Source organism: Pseudophryne corroboree, chromosome 9 (assembly GCF_028390025.1).
Source record: "Pseudophryne corroboree isolate aPseCor3 chromosome 9, aPseCor3.hap2, whole genome shotgun sequence".
NCBI lineage: Eukaryota > Metazoa > Chordata > Amphibia > Anura > Myobatrachidae > Pseudophryne > Pseudophryne corroboree.
In genome coordinates this window covers 229,090,202-229,115,356 of record NC_086452.1, presented here as the reverse complement: position 1 = coordinate 229,115,356, position 25,155 = coordinate 229,090,202, and the positions used below count along the sequence as shown (strand labels likewise).

General features: G+C 44.5%; 1 protein-coding gene across 1 annotated transcript in view; it reads right to left on the bottom strand.

Moving 5' to 3' along the window:
• AKNAD1 (AKNA domain containing 1) overlaps positions 1–25,155 on the bottom strand; it is a 568,892-nt gene that overhangs the window by 399,886 nt on the left and 143,851 nt on the right. Inside the window, exons 2-4 of the mRNA XM_063940155.1 lie at positions 12,953–14,043; positions 10,665–10,812; positions 2,440–2,573 (exon numbers count right to left, since the gene is read on the bottom strand). Of these exons, the coding sequence (XP_063796225.1) occupies positions 2,440–2,573; positions 10,665–10,812; positions 12,953–14,026 (1,356 nt within the window). The 5' untranslated portion in view covers positions 14,027–14,043. The remainder of the gene's footprint in view (positions 1–2,439; positions 2,574–10,664; positions 10,813–12,952; positions 14,044–25,155) is intronic.

The following is a 25,155-nucleotide window of genomic DNA, read 5'->3' as shown; positions in this document are numbered from 1 at the left end:
TACCTGGGACAAGTAATGATCTTTTAGCATGTTTAAGAACCTGTTTCCCCTAGTTGCATTTGCTCTTTCGGTGTTCCAATTTATGTCCGGGTAATTAAAGTCCCCTATGATAATGACCTCCCCCATTCCTGCTGCTTTTTCGATTTGCTGCAAGAGTTGTAATTCATCAGACACACTAATATCTGGTGGTTTGTAGCATGTCCCTATTAAAACCTTTTTTGTATCTTCACCCCCACTCGAAATCTCATCCCATAATGACTCCACGTTATCTCCAGTCCCCTCGTAAATGACCTCCTTACATATGGTTTAAAGAATGGCTTAACATAAAGACAAACACCCCCTCCTTTTTTATTAGTCCTATCTTTCCTGAAGAGGGTGTACCCCTCCATGTTTGCTGCCCAGTCATGAGAATCGTCCCACCGTGTACAGTTGTGCTTCTGATTGTCCACATATTTTATGATTGGCAGAGACTAGCAATGGTTTTATCTACCATATGGACCATAAATAATTTGATTTGGTCCTGGACCACCAACTCAAGGCACCACTGCAAGAGCCTCGTGGCAGCCCAGAGTGCCTAGACACGCAGTCTGGGAAGCACTGCGTTACACTGTTACACTGCAAAAATAGTTTAATCCCTTATCCCCCTTTTATTAATGGTCTGTTTCTCACCACAGGAACCACCACTAGCTAGATGTTATTTAACTGGGCTGTCCATCTTCAATACAAGATGCAATCACCAGCCCGGCTGTCAGGATCCCGGCGATCAGGATACCGATGCCGGAATCCCGACAGCTGGTGAAATTCCGGCGCACGCAATGCCGGCACAACCCGCCTATTCCCCCTTGAGTGGTGGTCCACATCACCCCTGGAGGGGGAATACAGCTCTGTTGGGAGAGAAGCTCACCACTGGGCCCAAAGCGTGGCGAGCCCACGAGGGGACAAGCTGCGCTTGCAGCTGGGATTCCGGCTGGTGGGTTCCCGGCGTCAGTCTCCTGACCGCTGGGATCCCGACAGCCGGGATCACATACCGATTCCCTCAATACATATTTTGTATATGGAGATGCAATATTGTCATTTTGTCCAGTCATAGACAGTTGTGTATCAGGAATGGAGCCATGCATTGCATTGTGTAGACTAAATATTGCTCACAATATAATTTAGAGTAGATCCTGACTATAACCAATATTCAATCAACTGTTCATCTTTGAACACAGTAGTACTCAAATAATCTGATTAATAAAGAAAATATGACCTCAGACCAGTGCATTAGAGTAATTCAGTTTGGTTCTATACCAAGAATTAAATATATTTCTAGATCTATTAGCTGTAATCAGTTTCTCTGTAGAATTCCCAGCTACAAATGTGTCGTTGTACACTTATCGTCTACATGCCATACGGTGTGATGCCTTGTGCGACTGAGACGCTCTGAAAGGAGCAGTGTATCATATTTTTCTTTATATTTTGTGTCTTATACACATCGCAGAATCAGCAAGAAGCTACAGACACTAGACTGCAACATTAACATCACATGAATTGGTTTTACAGACATACAAAGCTGCAGATGAGGCACGACAGAACTCGTCTTGAGGAAAAGCAATGTCTGCCTTTTTTGTACAAATTCACACTCAGATGCACACAGATGTACAAATGTCACACATCAAATTGATCACGTGTCGCTCCCAGTTGTTTTATTTATGCAAATAAAATGCACAATTTGAGCAAGAAAGATGCCCTGCAAAGTGGCTATTCGGCATGACTGAGCCGCAGTGACTATTAAGAGAACAAGGGGCCGGCTCCATCTGGGCCCCCACCTCTCTAGCCGGCAGCGCAGTGGGACTGAGCACTAGGGCCACTAGGAGACCCTAGTGCTGTACCAGAGTCCAGTGCACATGTGCAGGTCTCCTATGCGGTGCGGTGGCCATTGTCCGGGCAATTTTTCTACTGCGCATGCGCAAAACATGTAAGTATTCAATAAATGGGTGCAGCGTGTGAAGAGTGGGCCCTCTTGGTCCCAGGGGCCAGTGTGCACCACACACCTTGCACACATTATAGATACACCACTGTCACAGTATAAAAGGACACATCTGTATCGGGTTAGATGTTCAGCAGTGATGTCTATGTTTCCAAGAAACTAACATTGCAAATAATCCTTTGGTGTTTAGTTTTAGCCATAAATATTAATATAAGGCATCATTTACAGTCAGGAACAAAGCAAATTTACACCTTGACATAACCATGTTGCTCTGCAGAGAAGGAAATTTTAAAATGTGCGGCTAGATTTCGAGTTGAGAGGGCGTGTGTCCTCGCTCAACTGTAAACTGCAGTGTAAAAATAAACCTGTCCCGTATTTGTGTCCCATATATGCTATCTGCATTTCACCCTATGTGTGCTCATTAATATTCATATGAAATGCCACAAAACAAAAACAATGAATATTACTTTCATTTTCAGCTTCTGAGCTTGTTCAGCAAGTATTCTGGACATCTTTTCTCCCTCCGTTGGAACCTCTGCTCCCTCTGTACTCTGTGATCCCTTAATGTCTTCAGCTGACTTGGATGTCTGAGGAGCATCTTCTGCAAAGAAAAGATAGTAAATGATTTGGCTCTGTACTAAATAAGTATCATTTGTTGAACCATTATCGAAAGCAAAAGATAATATAATACAAATCTCAATGGAAAGCACACTAAAGTACAAAAGCTGACTAAGGGCTATTTCACACACAATGGTTTTGTACGTCTGGAAAAACGAGTTTTATGGTAAGAACTTACCCTTGTTAAAACTCTTTCTGCGAGGTACACTGGGCTCCACAAGTCTGGACAATGGGGGGTGTAGAGTAGGATCTTGATTCGAGGCACCAACAGGCTCAAAGCTTTGACTGTTCCTAGAATGCACAGCGCCGCCTCCTCTATAACCCGGCCTCCCAGCACAGGAGCTCAGTTTAGTTAACCAGCCCAATGCAGTAGCAGGAAAAGAGACGACAACGGTTAGTAGCCACATACACCACACTCTCACGACAAGAGAAGTGTCAGCGGCTAATGCCATATTAACCCAAAGAAGCTAAGTGCGTCAGGGTGGGCGCCTTGTGGAGCCCAGTGTACCTCGCAGAAAGAGTTATAACAAGGGTAAGTTCTTACCATAAAACTCGTTTTCTGCTGCGGGGTACACTGGGCTCCACAAGTCTGGACAATGGGGATGTCCTAACGCAGTTCCTTATGGGAGGGGACGCACTGTAGCGGGCACAAGAACCCGGCGTCCAAAGGAAGCATCCTGGGAAGCGGCAGTATCGAAGGTATAGAACCTTATGAACGTGCTCCCGGAGGACCACGTAGCCGCCTTGCACAATTGGTCAAGGGTCGCACCACGTTGGTCCGCCCAAGAAGGTCCAACAGACCGAGTAGAATGGGCCGTAATGTGAACAGGAGCTGATAGACCAGCCTTCACATAAGCATGCGCAATCACCATTCTATTCCACCTGGCCAGGGTCTGCTTGTGAGCAGGCCAGCCACTTTTTTGAAATCCAAACAAAACAAAGAGAGAATCAGACTTTCGAATAGAAGCAGTTCTCTTCACATAGATACGGAGAGCCCGTACCACATCCAAAGACCGCTGTTTGGGAGACAAATCAGGAGAAACAAAAGCTGGAACCACAATCTCCTGATTAAGGTGGAACAAAGAAACCACCTTAGGTAAATATCCGGGACGAGTCCTAAGAACCGTCCGGTCACGGTGAAAAATCATATATGGGGAACTACAAGACAAGGCACCCAAATCCGACACTCTTCTAGCAGAGGCAATAGCCAGCAAGAACACCACCTTAAGGGAAAGCCACTTAAGGTCAGCTTGAACCAAGAGGTTCAAATGGAGGCTCCTGCAACGCCTCCAAAACCACCGACAAGTCCCAAGGAGCCACAGGCGGGACATAGGGAGGTTGGATACGCAACACACCCTGAGTCAAAGTATGAACATCAGGTAAAGTCGCAATTTTTCTCTGAAACCACACCGACGAGGCAGAAATATGAACCTTGAGGGAGGTCAGACGCAGGCCTAAATCTAGGTCCTGCTGTAGAAAAGCCAAAAGTTTGGCTGTACTAAACTTGGAAGCGTCATAATGGTTAGATGCGCACCAAACAAAGTAGGTATGCCAGACCCGATGGTAAATCCGAGCAGAGGCCGGTTTCCGGGCCCGCAACATAGTTTTAATGACCTCTTCAGAAAAACCCTTAGCTCTTAAAACAGAAGCTTCAAGAACCACACCGTCTCACTTTTTACCTCTTAAAAAGCTCTTCTTAGGGCTGCCTGGAGCAGCCCCTCTGTTAAGTGCCTGCTTACTGCAGACCAACTGACAAACTGAGCTCCTGTGCTGGGAGGCGGGGTTATAGAGGATGCGGCGCTGTGCATTCTGGGAACAGTCAAAGCTTTGAGCCTGTTGGTGCCTCGGATCAAGATCCTACTCTACACCCCCCATTGTCCAGACTTGTGGAGCCCAGTGTACCCCGCAGCAGAAAATACCATGCTTTTTAGATTTGGGTGCCTCCCGAGAGATGCTGAGATGCGATCGCATCTCCATGCGCACTGGGGGCCTAATTCAGACCTGATCGTAGATGTGCAGGGGGCACTTGTTCTTGAAGTACAGCACACTAAAATATCAGCATTTTTTTCATGGCACACTTAAGCCAAAAGTTCCTTAATGAAAATTTCAGCTTACCTGTCATCCTTAGGTTTTGTATGTGGTGGTGGACAGCGGTGGCAGATATTACCTAGGAGCTGAAAGACTGCAGTCCCCAAGGTAAAATCTTCCACCCTGATCAGTGTCATGGAAGCCAGATGCAGTTGGACTGACAGTCACAGACGCACAACGCAGTTCCATTGGGAGGTGTTTTCACCTTCTAGGACTGCTAGACCGGGCTGCGATAAGCAGAGAGCTGGCTTCCTGTAGGATGCCCTCTCTGCCTTTTCGTGAAGCCCAATCTGGCTTCTACAGACTGCAGCTGATGCAGTCCATAGACGTCAGGGGTTTGTGCATTCGCAATCGCATCGCGGTGTCGGAGTATGCGCCAGTCCCGTCACCTGTGGAATCCATTACACAGGTACCAGAACCCGGGGATGGCTGTCTCCTCTCCTCTGTGAGCATGGGGGTAGTGGCAGCCCCCCTACTAATTGTAAGTAGGAGCCGCCACAGGTGGACAAGGTTGCACTACTGTTGGTCCACATATTTTATGATTGACAGCCACAAACACTGCTCTTGTCTATCACACTGACCATAAATATTTTGATCTGGTCTTGGACTACAAACCTGTGGCGCCCTTCCAAGTGCCCTACAGCATGCAGCTTGGAAAGCACTGGTTTAAATGATAAAGAGGCTTGCTCATCACCAACCAGCTGTTGCTATATGGCAAGCTTCTAGGCAAACACATTTTGTTTTTGTTTGCTTTAAATGAAAAATGGGGAGAGGGGCCATTAGCCCAGCCACGCCCCCATCCCAGTTTCAAATTTCACCAATATTCTGATATATGTTAATTATCTAACTTAAGTTTTTCTTTTTTATTCTTATTATCTAGTGCAGAGTTTCTCAAACTCTGCCATTACAGTCCAGGTTTAAAGGATATCTATGCTTGAGTCCAGATAGTTAAATCAAATTGGCCGAGGTATTAATTAGGTCACCTGTACTCAAGTATGGATAAACTTAAAATCTGGACGGTAATGGTGAAGTTTGGGAAAATTGGATCCGTACTTCTCTGCCGACTGGGGAATACTATCAGTAAGTAGCCTCCTATATTAACATGGCATACTCCCTAATGTACAAAAATGTAGTTAAAGAGCTGATAAAAGGGGATTATTTAGAGTTATTAGCAGACCAAAATGTAAGCAATTGAGCAAAAACATGTTGCACTGTGGATGTAACATGTGCAGAGAGAGTAAGATTGGGTGGGTTACATTGTTTCTGTGCAGGGTAAATACTGTCTGTTTTAGTTTTACACTGCAAATTAGACTTCAGCTTGAACACACCCCACCCAAATCTAATTCTCTCTGCACATGTTACATCTGCTCCACCTGTAGTGCACATGGTTTTGCCCAGTTACTAACTTTTTTAGTTTGCTATAGCATTACCACCAACCGTACAATGTAGCATTACCACCAACAACCATACACTATGGGCCTAATTCAGATCTGATCGCTGATCACAGTAGCAAATTTGATAGCTAATGGGCAAAACCATAGGGGTCATTTTGACCCGTTCGCACGCAGTGGTTCTTCACTGCAGTGCGAACTGCGCACGCGCGTCATTGCCCAGCGACGGCAGTCGCCGGGCAACAACGCCAAGACCAAAGAAAGCAATCACAGGCCTGATCGCAAGATGATTGACAGCGGGAAGGAGGATCTGGGGGGCCAACTCACCGTTCCCCGGGCGTGGTAAGGCGAACGCAGGTGTGTCCAGGCATTTGGAGGGCGGATGTCTGACGTCACAGACGGGACCTTCATCACTGGATCCCTCGCACAGGGTAAGTAGGTGCAGGGCTGGTCTTGTTCTGCACAAAACTTTTTTAGCATAGCAGGGCAACTCGGAATGACCACCCATGTGCACTGCAGGTGGGGCAGATATAACATGTGCAGAGAGAGTTAGATTTGGGTGGGGTGTGTTCAAATTGAACTCAAAATTGCAGCGTACGACTAATGCAGCCAGTATGTACCCTGCACAGAAACAATATAATCCACCCAAATCTAACTCTCTCTGCAAATAGATATAGAAATATACACTTGGCGCTGTCACCTACAATGTGAAAAGCCGCTAGTCTCGGGACACTGATCCCAGTTATCCCAAGAGTTAAAGAAACCAAACAAAAAATGAGACAGCGCTATTCACGTTGTATATAAATGGTAACCTTTACTTTATATTTTATACAAAATACATATATAAAATTTCCACATATAGATATCACACTATGATACCGGCCAGCACCAATTTAATCTAAAATGTACAATAATATATTAAGAACAATTCCACATCAAAAATAATTCATCCAATTTTATCCAGCTGAAATAACAGATATCTTATAGCTCTATAAATCTCCTAATAAGGCTCTGAGATAAAGTTCTCTATACTCTTAATATAGCAAGATATGCATAATTAGTAAGCAAGTAAGTCTTTCAGAAGCTCCACATGCAGATGTTAGTCAAGCAATTAAGATTTTGAAGCAGATTGATATGTCCATCAGTTTAAGCAAACTGTTTGTTAATGCACTATAATTGTGATTGATGATGCAGCTGTAAGTTGGAAATCAGCTGTTAATGCTTTAGTCAGGTAGATATAAACTTCTGTTCGATTAAATACCGTCCATAAATCATACCAGGCTAAATGTTATTGTGTTGAACATATATCGCTATTTAAATGTAGTCAGCTGTCATGCCAAAAAGCAATGAATGTAATTGTCTAAAATAGCTGAGAGTCCACCACGAGTACAATATGCTGTGTACTCTATTTGATACCTCTCCTCACAGTGCTTGTGGGCGTAGCAGCCTCTCCAGCAGTAGGTAATGGTGACTGGGGTCTGTGTCCCCCTCTTCGGTGTGTGGGTTTACCTCCTCAGTGCAGCATAACCTGATGCCCGCTTCAAACAGCCGCAGCAGCGGTAGCACAGCGTGATGATGGTCACAGGAAATCCCGACTCTCCTTAACGCAGCCTGTGCTGATCGGGGCGCCTCAGTCAGCCGCGGCAGCAGCAGCAAAACGTGATGTGGTTTTATCTGCAGAGAGTGTTCCAAAACGCATTCCTCCGGTTCATCGGCTTCCTCAGTGTATGAATGCAAATGTTTTATCTGCCCCACCTGCAGTGCACATGGTTTTGCCCATTAGTTAACAAATTTGCTGCTGCGATCAGATCTGAATTACCCCATATAGCACTACCAAAAACAACCACGCACTACAGCACATGGTTGCCAACTTTATGGCTACCCTCTGCGGGAGGGTGCAGCCAGGTCAGCACAGCAATGTGCGGGGCAGGGGGCGTGGTTTCAAATAGGAGACGGACAGGAGGCATGACACAATGAAAAGGCTATGTCTGGGGGAGTGGCTTCACTATTGCGTCATCATAGCCATGCCCCCTTTATGCAATGCAGAGATTACCGGCATTGTACAGAGGGAGGCACGACCACCCAGTACGCACACTTTACTCAGTAAGTGGTCAGCAGGGTGATGGGGTGTGGGTGAATCCGGGACACTTGCCTACTTTTCTGATTTTCTGGAGCCTCACGGCCATTCCGGGAGAGCTGGCAAATATGCTATAGCAGTAGCACCCCTGCTAACCGCGCACTATAGCATTATAACCAACAACCACGCACTATAGCATTACCACCAACAACCACGCAGTATAGCATTACCACCAACAACCACGCACTATAGCATTACCACCAACAACCACGCACTATAGCATTACTACCAACAACCACGCACTATAGCATTACCACCAACAACCACGCACTATAGCATTATTACCAATAACCACGCACTATAGCATTACCACCAACAACCACACACTATAGCATTACCACCAACAACCACGCACTATAGCATTACTACCAACAACCACGCACTATAGCATTACTACCAACAACCACGCACTATAGCATTACCACCAACCACACGCTATAGCATTACCACCAACAACCACACACTATAGCATTACCACCAACAACCATGCACCATAGCATTACCACCAACAACCACGCACTATAGCATTACTACCAACAACCACACACTATAGCATTACTACCAACAACAGAGTACTATAGTATTACCACCAACAACCACGCACTATAGCATTGCCACCAACAACCACGCACTATAGCATTACTACCAACAACCACACACTATGCATTACTATCAACAACCACACACTATAGCATTACCACCAACAGCCACGCACTGTAGCAATACTACCAACAATCACGCACTATGCATTACTATCAACAACCACGCACTATAGCATTATTACCAACAACCACGCACTATAGCATTACCACCAACAACCACACATTATAGCATTACCACCAACAACCACACACTATAGCATTACTACCAACAACCACGCACTATAGCATTACCACCAACAACCACACACTATAGCATTACTACCAACAACCACACACTATAGCATTACTACCAACAATCTCGCACTATGCATTACCACCAACAACCACGCACTGTAGCATTACTACCAACAATCACGCACTATGCATTACGATCAACAACCACGCACTATAGCATTACCACCAACAACCACACATTATAGCATTACCACCAACAACCATACACTATAGCATTACTACCAACAACCACGCACTATAGCATTACCACCAACAACCACACACTATAGCATTACTACCAACAACCACACACTATAGCATTACCACCAACAACCACACACTATAGCATTACCACCAACAACCACGCACTATAGCATTATTACCAACAACCACGCACTATAGCATTACCACCAACAACCACACATTATAGCATTACCACCAACAACCATACACTATAGCATTACTACCAACAACCACGCACTATAGCATTACCACCAACAACCACACACTATAGCATTACTACCAACAACCACACACTATAGCATTACCACCAACAACCACACACTATAGCATTACCACCAACAACCACGCACTATAGCATTACTACCAACAACCACGCACTATAGCATTACCACCAACAACCACGCACTATAGCATTACTACCAACAAACACACACTATAGCATTACCACCAACAACCACACACTATAGCATTACTACCAACAACCACACACTATAGCATTACCACCAACAACCACACACTATAGCATTACCACCAACAACCACACACTATAGCATTACTACCAACAACCACACACTATAGCATTACTACCAACAACCACACACTATAGCATTACCACCAACAACCACGCACTATAGCATTACCACCAACAACCACGCACTATAGCATTACTACCAACAACCACGCACTATAGCATTACTACCAACAAACACACACTATAGCATTACCACCAACAACCACACACTATAGCATTACTACCAACAACCACACACTATAGCATTACCACCAACAACCACACACTATAGCATTACCACCAACAACCACGCACTATAGCATTACCACCAACAACCACGCACTATAGCATTACCACCAACAACCACGCACTATAGCATTACCACCAACAACCACGCACTATAGCATTACCACCAACAACCACGCACTATAGCATTATCACCAACTAACTCGCAGTATACTGTATTAGTATCATCACTGCAAACCGCATACTACAGTAATACAAAAAAAACTGAGAAATGGGAGCCTTAGAGACTAGGCAGGGGCAGTTGTGCTGCCCCTTCGCCTTGCATCCTGTGTTGCAGCACCAATAAGTCACGTAATTCCAAGTAATATACAGTATACATATTACTGTGTATATCTATAACATCTCTAGTTCATTATTATATACTATTAATAGTGATATGCCATGTGCATAGAAGCACCTAACATACAAATCTGGTAATTTTAAATTATATATTTTGGTCATCATAAGCCTAAATATATCACTGAAAGAACATTCATATAACTGACAAATCAGATGATGGTAATAAGAAGTAAAATGATTGTACCTGTGCATAGTTCCAGGAGAATCCCTTCTGCTTGTGTCTCTATATGGTTGACAGACTGACATGAGTCTGGTGTAAAACATTCAGATGCTGGAGTAGCTATAGAGATGATCTTGTTGAAGTCAGCAGTATAAAGTGAAGCCTCTGAGCCCTTAGAGAGAAATAATTATTGGAGAGGAATGGAAACAGAATTTAGGCCCAATAAGGCCCAATTCAGCATGAGTCGTGAAGTGCAGAAATCGTTATTTGGCTGTATAGCGATGCGCTCGCATTTCAGCGAGGAGGGAGGACCCGGGATGCGGCCTTGCCCTGTGCTGGGTAGCCCCCGCATGCTAGGGAAATGAGTTGTAGTTTTGAGATTTCTCGCAAAACTACAACTCATGCTGAATTAGGCCCATAGTCTTCACACTAGGCTGTTTTACCACGGGCAAAATGCACCTGCCCCATTACCAGTACCCTGCCGATGTATGAATATATCTATTCACATTAAAGCTAGAGCTTAGGGCATGGGTCTTCAACTTGCGGCCCTCTGAATGCTGTGGAACTACATATCCCAGCATGCCCTGCCTCAGTTTTACCATGCCTTAATAGAAAAACTGTGACAGTGCATGCTGGGATGTGTATTTCCACAGCAACTGGAAGGCCGCAGGTTGAAGACCCATGGCTTAGGGGAAGCCCCATTAGTGACGATGGGGTATGCCCCCATTAGTGATGTTGAGGTAACTGGCCTGACCTCAGCAGTGACAACAGTGTGGCTGAGCACCCTTTTCGAGAGCGCTACCTGCCTGGCACCCGGCGCCCTGCTTTAAAACCCTGTGGGGAACCCTAGAGATAGAAACAATTTGTCCAATGCAAGTAACATTCCCTTGGTTATATAAACTTTATTCTATCTTTATTCGGGTTGGGTATGCTTTACTGGAATCCTGGCCACAGAATGCCGGCGGGGGGAGGCGAGCGCAACGAGAAACCTTGAAGGCTTGTAACGCTGTGGACCCAGTAAATATTCTGTAGGGATAGAACAGGGGTAAAGACAGATTGGGATAAAAAAAAATGGATGTTATTCCAGAACAAACAGTAGATTTATATCATATGGAACTCTTATTGGTTACAATTATATTGACATATTGACTTAAATTAAAAAAATAATAATATATATATATTTTTTTTTTTTTAAGTTGTAATTTTACATTATATTATATAAATATATACTAAAGTTGTAATTTTTGTCTGTTTGTTCATTCGACATCAAGCAACAACTACTGGATGAATTGGGTTGGCGTTAGCACTACTGAATAGTTAGAAAGTAACTAGAAAGTAGCTGAGGTATTTATTATCTTGATGTGACATCAGGGAAAGAAGCAATAAAGGAAAAACCAGATGCTTGACACTTGGCGCGTGCAGTGTGTAGGCTCCTCAAGTCCAAAATAACTATATGTATATAAATATACTCGTTCCTCTAGGGACTGTTTAAGAACTAGCAAGACGGAAACATTTTTGGGTGGAAGACATCCACACGAGAGAAGTCGCGTGCAACGCTAGTTGTTATCGCATTTTATTTATAGGGTGCCACAAGTGGTCTGCAGCGCCATACATACAACAAACAATAAGACAGCACAGGCTAAACAGAACAGTACAGTAACCAGAAAAACAGTAGACAATTAACAGTTAACAGTACAAAATACAGCTGGCAAGCCAGTAGTGCAAGGGAGTATTCAGCATAGGTTGGAACCTGTATCTAGTAGCGATGGTACGTCAAGCAGGTTTAGATGAATGGCTATGAGCGAGTGGAGTTCGGTGTTATAGGACTACTAAGTAGGTGTAGGATGTAGGTGATGAGCTTACAATTTAAGGGGAAGGTGGAGACAGACATGAGGGCAGGAGGTAAGAGAGGTAGAGATGGCCACGGCAGGAGGGTGGGTGACCTATGCAGGGCCAGGGAGAGTCTGATAGAGCAAGGAAGCTCCTTCCAGTATAGCTGCGCAGCACAGGAGAAATCTTGGATTCGAGCGTGAGATGCAGTAACCAGGAAGAGGAGAGACGATGGTCATTGGATGACCAGATAGGGCGGGAGGAAGTATTTACGGTAATGAAGTGGGAGATGTACAGAGCAGTGGAGTTAGAGAGGGCACTGTATGTGAGATTGAGGAGTTTGAAGAGGATTCAGTATTTTTGTTGGTCACTTACATTCTTGGCTACCACATATGTTGTCAACAATTTACCATACCTCAACTTGGAGCTGACGTTACATAAATAAATGTATTATACTACCGCAGTAATTCTATTGTGTTCACCTGTATGTGCAGATGGTCAGAAGAAAGGGCAGCTTCCTTTCTTTGCTCTTGCTGCATGCATGGTTGCATGGAATCCAGTATATCTTGAATAGCAAATGATTGTCCCACTAAATTGGGAGAAGATACTACACTCGTTAATGCCGGAAAAGATTTAACGACGCCAATATCACCCTTAGGTATTTTTACCTTTGGCAGCACTTTTGAAAAATCAGGAAGTTTGTAATGAACCTGTCCTTGGCCGTATTTTATTTCATATGAAGGTCTCCTTTCTGGATTATATTTAGGATACTGGCTCTTATCATCCACACAATCAGGTAGCAATTCATTAAATCCCACGCTCTCCTGTATACACTCAGATACATTTCTTTCAGTATTTTCTTTTGGTGAGTTCTCATCTGTATGAGGATTGTTCTCATTATTTAACACTTCCTCCTGGATATCAATGTTTTCATTTTGGTACAGTTCCAGATATTCGTCCTCGAAATCCTCTTGTTGTTCTGTACTGAAATCACATTGGCTAAGCTCTGTGTAACTTTTTCTGCTAATTACTGTTTCGCTACTGCTTTCAGCTATGGATATTTCCGGCATAGTTTCATAGTCTATAAAATCACACGGACTCAGCAGGCCATCGCCTGTAAAGTGACGTAGGAGAACATCTGGTATTATTGTAGGAATGGTTATTAACTTCTCACTTTCATGTTCTGTTTCTCCATCGGCCTCAGTCACATGCTTGGAAACCGTCTCAGACAAACTAAACACATCGCTGCTTTCCATGGAATAGATGGCGTCATCATCAGCAGTTTCAGAATCTATTTCACTGTTCATTTCCTGAAGACTAATCAATGCTGTATGAGAAGCAGAAAGGATACCAGGCTGGTTTACCTGATCCTGGTCTAAATTTGGAACTAAATAACATTCAAGGATCCCATCAAAAGGCAGGTCCTCTTGTTCATCATCAGTGTTGTCACTTGCTGAAGTACCCCATGATTCCTCAAGCTGCTCTGATGGCTTTTGTGATGTACTAACATTGTTGTCTGTAGCAAACTCCATGTAGTTCCCATACGCAGCATGCATGTATTTTGTATTGCACGCTGTAAAAAAAAAAAAAACCTCATAAATAAGACTATAGTTAAATGCTAATTATAATAATACACAATGATTTGCCCATGTACAGTCTATTGGTGGTCATTCCGAGTTGTTCGCTCGCTAGATGCTTTTAGCAGCATTGCAAACGCTAGGCCGTCGCCCTCAGGGAGTGTATCTTAGCTTAGCAGAATTGCGAACGAAAGATTAGCAGAATTGCTACTAAATAAGTTGCTGCAGTTTCTGAGTAGCTCCAGACCTACTCCTAGATTGCGATCACTGCAGACTATTTAGTTCCTGGTTTGACTTCACAAACACGCCCTGCGCTCGGCCAACCACTCCCCCGTTTCTCCAGCCACTCCTGCGTTTTTACCTGGCACGCCTGCGTTTTTTTAGCACACTCCCTGAAAATGGCCAGTTACTTCCCAGAAACACCCACTTCCTGTCAATCACACTACGATCACTCGAGTGACGAAAAAACGTTGCTCGAGCTTGTGTAAATCTACTAAGTTTTGTGTTAAATTACTGAACGCATGGGCGCTGCATACCATGCGCATGCGCATTTTCCACCTAATCGCTCCGTTGCGAAAAACGGCAACGAGCGAACAACTCGGAATGACCACCATTGTACGGTAGTTTGATTCTCAATGAACTGCAATAAATGCATATAGAATGTAGACACATTTCCACCATTTGCTGAGCTATTATATGACATGTTAAACTCACTACGTATCCAATTTAAAATGTCAGTCTATAAACACACACACGCGCACGCATGCACGCACGCACTGTACTTCCTGCACAAGCTTACTAAAATGCGTCCTTACATTTCACATAACATAACTCAGCCTTTTTCATAATGCAAACATTTTCTAGAATTGCATCTTGCTCTATGTACTGTTTCCACAGCACAAGGTAACATCTAAGTAACTATTTTGCAGTATTTCTTTGGACTACTAAATAAAAAAAAGTAAACTTTGTACAGTAATTCATACATAGTGCAGAGCTGTAGGTTGTAAAGTTTGTTTTATACATACATGACAACATACTGTACGGTACAATGGAGCTCTTTATGTCCTCTGGAAGGTCTGAGCCATACAGGTTAGTATAAGAGATAAGTGTTACAAGCAGTGAGTGCTTAAGGTGCCAGGCTAAGGTGGCCTAATGAAAAGACATGCTTAAAATACTTTACACCATCCTGAGAAATAGAAAACAAGTGGGCTATTTAGTATTGTACTAAGGTTAGACAAATGTAGCTAAAATAACTATAGATTGCTTACCAGTGAAATGCTGCTGCTCTATACTGTGCTTTCTTTCACCTGCTCATTATACTAAGTAATACCTGAGCTCATCATTGGACAATGTGTGCATCAAGTTACATGTATTGTACTGTCTGCACTCTCCATCTCATGGTTTGTTGGTAACTGAACACCATGTCATTTAGCATTCTGTTTCTACTTTGTTATTTAACACATTGCCAGGACGCTGTAACCTAGCAATTAGCTTAGGGAAATCCTATATTTAGCAATAATTTAAAAGGGGGCATACAACTCACATGTAGAGCAAGTTTTTTTTAATAAATGAATTTATATGGGTTTTTGTTCCAAAAGAAAGACAATGAATATGAACATTTTTTCAGCAAGAATGTAAGTTATTACTGGCTGTGGTATCAGGAGCAGACAATCCATACACACACTAGCAAAACCTCACCGGCAGGATGTAATGGAGTCCGAGAGCGGCCGCCATCCCGCACCTCCGGCGATCTCTGACTTCATTACATCCTACCGCATATATGCAAAGAAATTCTTAAATCAATAAATGCAATTAAAAGGTCACAAAGAACAAATGTCTCCATGGCACATTTATTGTCTGTGCTTGTGATAAGTCTGTTTGCTAACACTTGTAATCAGATAACAATCACCCTGTTATGAAAGACTGCTTGTTCTGGGGTAGATTAAGAAAATAGCAGGAACCAATTTTAGGATGGCATTTATCAAAGAGCCTGTCCCAGTGAACAGTAAAAAAAAGTTTAAAGCTATCACTTTACTTTTGGGTATGGACCTGGCAAGTGGCACCAAATGCACATGTGCAGTTTCGGGACCAGGCATGTGCCAGTGTGGCCTGATGAATCTCAAAAGTTCCTCTGAGGAAAAAAAAAAATTGCAACACAAATATTTTCTATTTTAAAAACAAAAGTATATAAATGGAATTCATAGGAAAGTGCTATTTAGCAATTTAGGAAAATAGCACGTTACAGCTTTCACGTTAGCAGTAAACTCTGCTAGCAAGCAACTGCAGAGGGGTTGACTTATTATTCAGCCTATAAAAATGCCAGTCTCCATCTTCATGATGTAAGGGCTCAAGTATGCATTTACACTGAAACCCAGTGAGTCCAGCTCATCTCTTAGAATTAGCAAACATTTTTAATACAAGTGGGCGCAATTCAGTAGTTTCTTACCAAAAATGCTGAAGTGTGACATTTGTGTCCTACTGTTTTCAGGTTGGCAGAATAAGAAAAATTGAATTTTTGTCTGAAGTCAAGGCCCATATAATTCTAAGATACTGTGAAATTTCAAGTTTGAGACTGAAGCAGAGCTAGAGTCACATATTAAATTACTTTCTAAAAGATTTAATTTTTCAATAAAAAAATTATGAAAAATAACTGTAAAAGAAATAATAGGATTTTATTTACCTACCGGTAAATCCTTTTCTCATAGCCCGTAGAGGATGCTGGGGTCCATTTAGTACCATGGGGTATAGATGGGTCCTTTGGGAGCCACTGGCACTTTAAGAGTTTAATAGTGTGGGCTGGCTCCTCCCTCTATGCCCCTCCTACCAGACTCAGTCTAGAAACTGTGCCAGAGGAGACGGACATACTTTGAGAGAAGGAAATACACAGATAGTGGTGAGATTCACACCAGCTCACACATAACAAAAAAGGAAAGCTAAGCTAACCAACTTGGAACAATTCAGCAACGGCTGAAACAACAATACTGAACCAAGTAACAATGCAGGAATACGAAGCACTGGGCGGGCACCCAGCATCCTCTACGGACTACGAGAAAAGGATTTACCGGTAGGTAATTAAAATCCTATTTTCTCTTACGTCCTAGAGCAGGCTTTCCCAACCACGGTCCTCAAGGCACACTAACAGTGCAGGTTTTAGTGATATCCAGGCTTCAGCACAGGTGACTTAATTAGTAGCTCACTTATTTTTATTTAACCATCTGTGCTGCAGCCTGGATATCATTAAAACCTGCACTGTTGGTGTGCCTTGAGGACCGTGGTTGGGAAAGCCTGTCCTAGAGGATGCTGGGGTCCATTTAGTACCATGGGGATGTACCAAAGCTCCCAGTATGGGAGGGAGAGTGCTGAGGTTCCTGCAGCACAGATTGACTAAACTTTAGTTCCTCAGAGGCCAAAGTATCGAACTTGTACAACTTAGCAAACGTGTTCGACCCTGACCAAGTAGCTGCTCGGCAAAGCTGTAAAGCCGAAACACCCATGGCAGCCGCTCAGGAAGAACCCACTTTACGAGTAGAGTGGGCCTTAACAGATTTTGGACACGGCAAGCCTGCCGTAGAAAAAGCATGCTGGATAGTGAACCTGATCCAGCGAGAAATAGTCTGCTTAGAAGCAGGACACCCAACCTTGTGTCCAACAAAGCGTCAGACTTCCTGTGATGAGAAGTTCTCTTCACATAAATCTTCAAAGCTCTTACCACATCCAAGGACTTTGAGGTAATTGAGGAGTCAGTAGCCACTGGCACCACAATAGGTTGGTTGATATGAAAAGCTGAAACAACCTTAGGAAGAAATTTCTAACGCGTTCTGAGCTCACCTCTATCTTCATGGAAAATCAAGTGGGGGCTCTTGCAAGACAATGCCCCCAATTCTGACACACGTCTAGCAGATGCCAATGTCAACAGCATGACCGCTTTCCAAGTAAGAATCTTGACGTCCACCTCCTGCAAAGGTTCGAACCAATCCGATTGCAGGAACTGCAGCACCACATTAAGATCCCAAGGTGCCGTAGGAGGCACAAAGGGTGGTTGGATGTGCAGAACCCCTTTCAAGAATGTCTGAACCTCAGGGAGTGCAGCCAATTGTTTCTGGAAGAAAATAGACAAGGCTGAAATCTGGACTTTTATGGAGCCCAAGCGTAGGCCCAAATCCACACCTGCTTGCAGAAAGAGGAGAAACCATCCCAGTTGAAACTCCACCATTGGAAACGTCTTGGAGTCACACCAAGACATATACTTTTTCCAAATCCGATGGTAATTCTTAGACGTAACTCCCTTCCTAACTTGTATCAGGGTAGGAATGACCTTTTTCGGAATGCCCTTCTGAGCCAAGATCTGGCGTTCAACCTCCATGCCATCAAATGTAGCCACGGTAAGTCTTGATAGGCGAACGGCCCCTGTTGTAAAAGGTCCTCATGAAGAGGTAGAGGCCACGGATCCTCCAGGAGTAATTCCAGAAGATCGGTGTACCAAGCCCTCCTTGGCCAGTCCGGAGCAATGAGGATCGCCTGAACTCTTGTACTTTTTATGAGGTTGAGAACCCTTGGAATGAGTGGAAGTGGAGGGAACACATACACCGACTGGAACACCCAAGGAGTTACCAGTGCGTCAATCGCCACTGCCTGTGGGTCTCTCGACCTGGAACAGTGCCTCCGAAGCTTCTTGTTGAGACGAGAGGCCATCATGTCAACATGGAACACCCCATCAGCTTGTCACCTCTGTGAACACCTCCGGGTGGAGGCCCCATTCTCCTGGATGGAGATCGTGTCTGCTGAGGAAGTCCGCTTCCCAGTTGTCCACTCCCAGAATGCTGATAGCGCCAGTGCGTGCTTTTCTGCCCAGAGGATAATTCTTGTCACCTCTGACATTGCCGCTCTGCTCTTCGTTCCGCCCTGATGGTTTATGTAAGACACTGCTGTGACATTTTCCGACTGGATCTGTATGGCCCGATCTTGCAGAACATGTGCCGCTTGTAGAAGGCCATTGTATGTGGCCCTTAGTTCCAGAATGTTTATCGGAAGTATGGACTCCAGACTTAACCACTTTCCTTGGAACTTTTCCCCTTCGGAGACAGCTCCCCAATCTCTGAGACTTGCATCCGTGGTTAGAAGGATCCAATTCTGAATCCCGAACCTGCGGCCTTCCAGTAGGTGAGAAGTTTGCAGCCACCAGAAGAGCAAAATTCAGGCTTTCCACGACAGACGTATCCGCTGGTGCATGTGAAGGTGTGATCCCGACCAATTCTCTAGGAGATCTAGCTGGAATGACCGCGCGTGGAACCTTCCGTACTGAAGAGTCTCGTAGGAGGCTACCATCTTCCCCAGAAGGCGAATGCACTGATTAACTGAAACCTGGGCTGGCTTCAGGACATCACGGACCATTGATTGAATCACCAATGCTTTCTCCAATGGTAGAAACACCCTCTGCACTCCCGTGTCGAGTATCATCCCCAGGAAGGGTAGTCTCTTGTCGGCTCCAAATGTGACTTTGGAAGATTCAGGATCCTCCCATGATCCTGGAGTAGACGAGTTGAGAGAGCAATACTCTGCAACAACCTCTCCCTGGACGATGCTTTTATCAGCAGATAGTCCAGAATTATGTTCACTCCTTGTCTGCGGAGGAGTAGCATCATCTCTGCCATGACCTTGGTAAACACCCTCGGTGCCATGGAGAGACCAAAATGCAGTGCTTGGAACTGATAGTGACAATCCAGCAGCGCAAATCTGAGATAAGCCTGGTGAGGCGGCCAGATCAGAATGTGAAGGTATGCATCCTTGATATCGAAGGATACTAGGAATTCACCCTCCTCCAGACCTGAGATCGCCGCTCTCAGATACTCCAATTTGAATTCACTTAAGTAGGGGTTCAATGACTTTAGGTTTAAAATTGGCCTTACCGAACCATCCAGTTTCGGTACCACAAACAGGTTTGAGTAATAACCCTTGTGGTATAGATGAGGTGGAACTGGGACAATAACATCTGTTCGGACCAATTTTTGAATGGCATCCAGTAGGATAGCACTTTCTGTCAGCGAAACTGGTAAGCCTGATTTGAAGAATCTGTGAGGTGGGAGTTCCTAAAACTCCAGTCTGTAGCCCTGGGTAACAATGTCTGTCACCCAGGGTTCTAGGCCTGATGATGCCCAGATGTGACTGAAATTTTTTAGTCTCGCTCCCACCTGCCCGATCTCCGGGCTGGGAGGTCCACCATCATGCTGAAGATTTTGAGGAAACAACCTGGTTCTGTTCCTGAGAACCTGTTGTGCAGGTTTTTTGGATTTTCCCCGACCACCCCTAAAGAATATGGAAGGGTATTTGGATTTTTGAAATTTTGCGGTCCGAAAGGACTGCAGTGTGGCCGTAGAATAAGATTTCCTAGTCGGTGGGGCTGCTGAGGGGAGAAAGGTTGACTTACCTGCAGTTGCCGTGGAAATCCATGCATCCAATGCATCCCCAAACAGAGCCTGACCTGTGAAGGGTAGGTTCTCCACACTTTTCTTAGATTCTGCATCCGCAGTCCATTGGCGTAGTCAGAGTCCTGTGCGTGCTGAAACCACCATGGAAGTAGCCCTTGCATTCAGCATTCCAAGGTCTTTCATGGCCTCCACCATGAACCCAGCAGAATCCTGTACGTGACGCAAAAACAAATCAATGTCACACCTATACATAGTATCTAAGTCCTCTAGTAATGTGCCTGACCACTTTACTATGGCTTTAGAAATCCACGCACAAGCAATAGTGGGCCTTATAGCCACGCCTGTAGCAGTGTATAGAGATTTGAGCGTAGTCTCAATCTTGCAGGCAAGCCGGCTCCTTTAGGGCGGTTGAACCAGGGACAGGTAAAACCACCTTTTTAGACAACCTAGATACAGAAGCGTCTACTATAGCTGGGTTTTCCCATTTCTGTCTATCCTCTCCAGGGAAAGGAAAAGCAATGAGAATTCTTTTAGGGATCTGGATTTTTTTCTCTGGGTTTTCCCAGGATTTTTCAAATAAAGAGTTCAGCTCTTTCCGTAAAATAAGATTCCTCTTCCGGCTCAGGTACCTACTCAGTAATATGCAAAACATCCCTAATGGCTTCAATCATCAACTGCACCTCTTTAGCAAGGGATGCATCCCCCCCTGCATATTCCCATCATTGTCCCCTGTATCAGAGTCGGTATCATTGTCAACTTGCATCATTTGGGCAAGTGTAGGTTTTTTAGGGTATGTAGGTGGGGTATTTGAGGGAGTAGGAGCTGAATGCTGCAACCCCTCTACAGACTTTCTCAAAAACTGCATCTCTTTCTCATTATGTGACATCCTTAATGAAATCTGTGATATCATTCCCCTTAAATAATACACCCATGGGGGTTCGGATTTGGCAGGTTGGGAAAGCACATTGCAGTCCTGAGTACATGGGTTAGACTCTTCAGGAGAAGATACACACTCTGCAGCGCAGGATACAGAGCCCTTAGACATGGTAATGTGGATATATACACATACACACACTCACATACAGGAAAATGTCAGACAGAGTTTCCCCCAGAGTACCTTCAGAGAGTCACAGAGTATAAGGAGCCAGCCACACAGCGCCCCAGTGAGCAGTTATTATGATTAAAGCCCGGCGCAGACTAAATAACCTTAATAGGTTAAATAGTACAAACTACACTCTCCCCCCCCGTCTATAACACCCTGGTACCGCAGTAACTGGAGTTATGTGGCAATCCCCACCCCTTGAAATGGCGCGCAGTTTCCCGCACACTAAGATTGTACTGGTCTGAGGTCTTCAGTGCTAACAGTGGGATTAGCCCCTGTTAGCTACATTACCAGTGTCAGGGTGATCGCGCTGGCCCAGGACGCCCCTCAGTCGCGTCTACATCAATATGTTGCTGAGTCTTCATGGAGTGCAGCCTGTCAGAGCTGCGCTCCCGCCCTTGTGCCGCCATTCCCGCCGGCGATACCCGCTAACCGGGCTGCCGGCGCTGAACTCACCACTCTTCTTTCTTCTGGCTCTGTTAGGGGGTGGCGGCCATGCTGCGGGAGTGAGCAGTCGCCTCGTGGGCTTGGAATCAGCATCCTCAGGAGCTCAGTGTCCTGTCAGCAGAGATAGAGAACCATTAACTTCAAGAGTTGGTTCCTACTCCCCTCTAAGTCCCATGAAGCAGGAAAGCTGTTGCCAGCAGCCTTCCTATACCTAACAACTCTACAACAAACTATTAAACTCTTGTCAAAGTCAGAAAAATATCCCTATACACGCTGCCATATTTGCACCTCGCACTGGTCCGCGCTGCGCATGCGTGCGCTTTCCCGTGATAGCGCATACCCGCTGATGCGTGCACCCGCTCGCATCGGTATGCGTATTTACGGTAAGGAGTATGTAGTCGTAGCGTGCGACTCAATCGTTACATATTTCCACAATTAACGTAGTTTATAGATCATGGTCCCTTTAATGGTTCCTGAAAGTTTGGTTAATATAGAACGTCCCTGAACGGAGGAATCCCTCTTTGTATTGTACGAAGGGTCTAACAGGAATCATATAGCAGTGTTTGGTACCCATCGGAAGAGTATTTAATTAACAATATTCCGGTGTTGGTTTGGAGCGTATTAATCGCTTGTGCGGATAGTTATGGACATAAGAAGTTTATGTCCATTTCTATTATTTACTCATACTCAGGTATGCGGCGGGAAACCCAGTTTCCCACCCACCTGAGCTGTTTGAAATCGTCACAGCCCACCTGTATGAATTACCCAATGACCTTTTGTTATGATGCGAAGCCGAATTCCTGTGTCCAATGGACGACAAGATTGTAGGGACCATTGGATTGCATTGTGTGTGGGGCATAAATAGACAGGCCGACCACATCCAGCGCTCACTCTTCAACGGTTCTCATTGCTGAAAATCGGGTGCTGGATGTCCAGGCGCATGCGATCGTTTCCCCTTGTGCGTAAGTTTTCTCTCCGTAATCATTGTCTTACTGTGAGCCAATTTCTCTCATCTCTTTCCATTTCTCTCTCTCTCTCCTTTCTCTTTTCTCTCACATCTCCCCTAGACTAGTATTGAATTGTATTAGATAGTATTGTATATTGGTTAGGAAGAATCTGTTATATTGTAGTGTATCATTTGTACTGTTATTCTCTTTTACAAGTATATTAGATATAATACAGTTAATAGGCTTTGGACCCTAAACCCGTATCTGTGTATTTCCTATAGTGTTGTGTTCACTTGAGCGTCGGTGACGCTCGAGCAGCTTTGTAGTTAGTCAGGTTACACCAGGTTGCACTTACACACTGTCTCTACATAAAGGTATATTGTGTATTTCATTGTTAAAGGTATAGATATCAAGGTATAGCGTTGTGAGCGTCTGCGCCGCTGGTGATCTCCTCGTGGTCTCGAGCGTCCGCTACGCCATAGCGAATCATTACTCTAGTCATAGCCAATAACGTGCTGTCCTGTGATCTCTGGGCCGTGAGCGAATGTGACGCTTGAGCGTCTCGCCTACGGCTGAGCGATCGTTACGCAACTAGTGTACCCATACGGTACTTCTTAAGTAAACAGCGTACAGTGTTCTTAGACTTCATAAAGGGTTGTTTATACGACAAAAGAATTTAGTATTGTCAATTGGCGGCTCGTCCTGTCCTTCACATATCTGCACTAGGTAGATCAGCAGACATTATCCCCCAGCAAAGGGTGGGAGGTTGTCTCGCAGTGCTGACGGGATAAGCGTCTGCTTCGCTTAGATAAAGAGTGCTGAAGGAATCCGGGAACCGGAGGTAAGAACAAAACGCTTGTGTCTTTTAAAACTGTTTATTTGTCTTCTGTCTTGCGTACACACGCACGCATACATATATCTGCATTTCTTTTTCATTTTCGTATATCACTATCCTGTTTGCCAATTTTATAGTTGATAGAAAAGTGCTAAAAGAGACTTGCTGTTATTTTATAGTTTAAGAATAGAGGTAATAGTTAAAAGTATAGAGAAACACACAGGTTTGCCTGGGAGATAAGGCAAAGCCAGTGGGGTACGCGGTAGATGATCAGGGATCGTCTACATTGATAAAAGTATATTGTGTTACGGTGGATCTTTGCATTGCGTACACGTGTCTCTAACAAAGACTAGCGTACGCAATCCAAAGGCCGACGCACGCAGCGTACATTACGCAACGGAGCGTCCGGTTACGCCCACGTAGCTCAAATCACGAAAAGTTGAAATTTTAGCGCAAAGCGATAATTAACGCAAAGGCGATAGTTAGCGCTAAGCGGTAAATAGCGCAAGAGGCGATAAATAACGCAAATCTATTTTTGGAAAATCTGAAATTTAGTTTAACAGATCCTGCTCCTAATTGGTAACACAGCTGGGCTGAAGAATAATTTCTGCGCAGAAATAGATATATAAATGAAAGTGTACATGTGTTGAGTGAGTGTGTTTCTTTTGTATACAAGTTTATACAACTTAGAGGTTGAACCAAAAGAAATCAGGTAGGACACACGTGTAAGTGACATATACGGTGGCTAGGGAGGCATCCTTGGTTAAACATAATATTTGAGCATTAGAGTATAGCGGACCAGTATAGAACAAGACCAGGAGGTCAGACCAGGAGGTCGTACAGACAAGACCAGGAGGTCATAAGGAGACAAAGAAGTCCGCTATATAAAGGTAAGAGGCACAACCCCGGGGGTTGGTGCAGGACCCATATAGGCCATATAAGCTCTGGCTGAAGGAATTCGCAGCCGAAATTTTCGATTCCACTGATCTCTCAGTACATAACAGGTAGTGCTTATGTACTGAACGATTGTACCGCACGTAATTGTGTGCATTAGTAAACCTGACTAGTATCATTTTGCGTACAAAAGTCATAAACGCTATTTGTACATTCTGACGTGATTTGTGTAATTTTTTATTTTTGAAGGGAAGTTCGCTGGTCACTCAGGAACTATCTAGCAACCACACCTTTACTGGAAAGAGTAAGTGTCCTTCGGGTAACCCTCACATGTTCCAGTAAATAAAGGTCCACAGGGGCCCTGAGTTGGGTACAACAGCTCTGGATACAGTGATTGCAGTACTGGCCAACGTGGGCGAGAAGTAAGTGGGGTACTTGGTAAACCGCCACCGCCGGCC